This window comes from Sardina pilchardus, chromosome 6 (genome assembly GCF_963854185.1).
Source record: "Sardina pilchardus chromosome 6, fSarPil1.1, whole genome shotgun sequence".
NCBI lineage: Eukaryota > Metazoa > Chordata > Actinopteri > Clupeiformes > Clupeidae > Sardina > Sardina pilchardus.
In genome coordinates this window covers 8893146-8895094 of record NC_084999.1, presented here as the reverse complement: position 1 = coordinate 8895094, position 1949 = coordinate 8893146, and the positions used below count along the sequence as shown (strand labels likewise).

The 1949-nt window shown below is 46.0% G+C and overlaps 1 protein-coding gene across 1 annotated transcript; it reads right to left on the bottom strand.

The window, feature by feature from the left end:
* Positions 1–875: 875 nt before the first annotated feature.
* Positions 876–1949, bottom strand: LOC134082299 (N-acetyllactosaminide beta-1,3-N-acetylglucosaminyltransferase 4-like). The gene has a single exon (XM_062537947.1). It carries the CDS (start codon positions 1947–1949, stop codon positions 876–878), a length of 1074 nt encoding a protein of 357 aa, XP_062393931.1.

Here is a 1949-nt window from a genome sequence, read left to right as displayed (position 1 = left end):
ATAAAATGGCCCTGATATGTCACTAGACATTAAGAAATCATGCTCATTTCAAAATACTTGTATCACTGACAACAGTAGTCCGGCCAAGATATTGTAATTTAAAAGTTTGAAGTTGCAGCCCTCAACTGATGTTTATATTGATATGTTGTGTTCTAGTCTGATGCGCCGCCCACTTATCTACTAATCACGAAGTCAGTAGTGTTTCGGCATCTGGGTTGCCAGCTCTGCTAGTTACCACAGCTGCAGCTACAAACGTGTTGGATAAAAAAATGTCTAACGTTATGAAACCTAAAAGACTGTAATGAATCTGAAATACGTCTGAAATCAAACAAGGATTTGTATAGGAGATTGAGACGGCTGAAAACAGAGAAAAATGTGAAGACAGACGATGTTATTAATTTGCTCCTGGACAGGTAATCAGTTTGATCAGTTTGGCTAACTTACTTGTACTGTATTTAATGTAAATGGACATTTCAAATATTCATGACAGTCGAACAAAGTTATGCATGTTCGTGCAAAGTAACGTTATGTGCATGGAGGAGGTGGGTCATCGATTTGAAAAGGTAGGCGCTAAGGAATTGTTTGAGAAATAAATTTGTTGTTTCTTATGTCTCATTCCATTGAACTACAGATCCGCTACCCGCTCTCAGTCTGGGAAACTTTATAGCCGATAAAGGGTCACGAAGCAAATGCAGAAGTGTCGTTCACCCCAGTTGATGAACCACTGAAATTATTTTATTATTATTTTAAGGTACAAAAAACTCTTTAGTGTTGCTTTACTGTCCATAATCATTTTGGGCACACACACACACACTCACAATGAGTTTGAACTTGTTCTTTTTATGTTAAAAGAACAACATTGGGCTGTTTTGAAGTTATTTAACTGTCACAGGGCAGACCGAGGTCTTTATCTTTGGCCACATGGTCCTCAGGTATTGTGAGCTCATCTGGTGCAGCACCATGATGTCACGATAAGCACAGGGGTTATAGTAATTTTGGCCGTGGCTGAATCCGAATGTGAGAAAGCCATCGTGGTGTGTGGGGGTAAAGCCCATTTTATGCAGACAAAAGGCCACAAAGACATCATCTAGGGGATAGAGCGTAATCTGCTGAGCCGTGACGTGCAGATCCAACACGGTCTGCCGCGACATCAGATATCCACCACCACTCGGAAAGGGTGGATAGGTCTCATTTGGATATATATCTACTGGGATGAAGTACTTTGAGGTGGTGTCTCGGCTGGGACCCCCGTGCATGTGAATGTATCCAGTAAACAGATGATTCCCGGGTTTGTGGGCTTTCAGAAATTCGACCAGATTCTCTGTGTTCACAAACACGTCGTCATCACCCTTGAAGGCGAACTGCGCGCTTCTGCATTCACGCGAGAACCAACTGAGGAATCCTATCTCCTTCCGGGTCAGATTGAAGAAGACATCCATGAAATCCCACTGCAAGATGTCGGCATAGCGACGGTTCTCCCTCTCCAACTGCGTCTGGATGTTGTGGCCGTGAACCTGGTCATGTGAACGGGCCAACAGGAAGACCAGCTTAACCCGGCGACCCTGGACTCGACCTGCTTGACCCCAGGTATCCCGCAAAGCACTACGTCGCTCTACCTGTGCAGCTGTGGACTTGACGGCCAATAGCAGATAGAGGTCATTCTCGCAAGGCGAAGGGCTCAGCAGGGTTGGGAATGCCCGGCAATGACTGTAGCGTAGGAATTCTTGGAATTGCTGAGAAAGGTGTGAAGGAACGCTGTCATCAGCAGAGCATGTGAAGTTCTTCTCCTGAATAGGGTCTCCGGGGGGGCTGGTGAATGGGAGAGGGGGGTGTAGTGCAGCTCTTGTCCACGGGGAGACCTGGTCAGAAGCCCTCTCCGCCACCATGAACATCACCCAGCAGAGGACGCCCACTAAGGCCCAAAGCAGGCGATAGCGAACTCTTGGCAT

Bases quoted from the DNA above. Each gene is read 5' to 3' on its own strand.
- LOC134082299 (XM_062537947.1), bottom strand. From the start codon at position 1,949: ATGCCAAGAGTTCGCTATCGCCTGCTTTGGGCCTTAGTGGGCGTCCTC.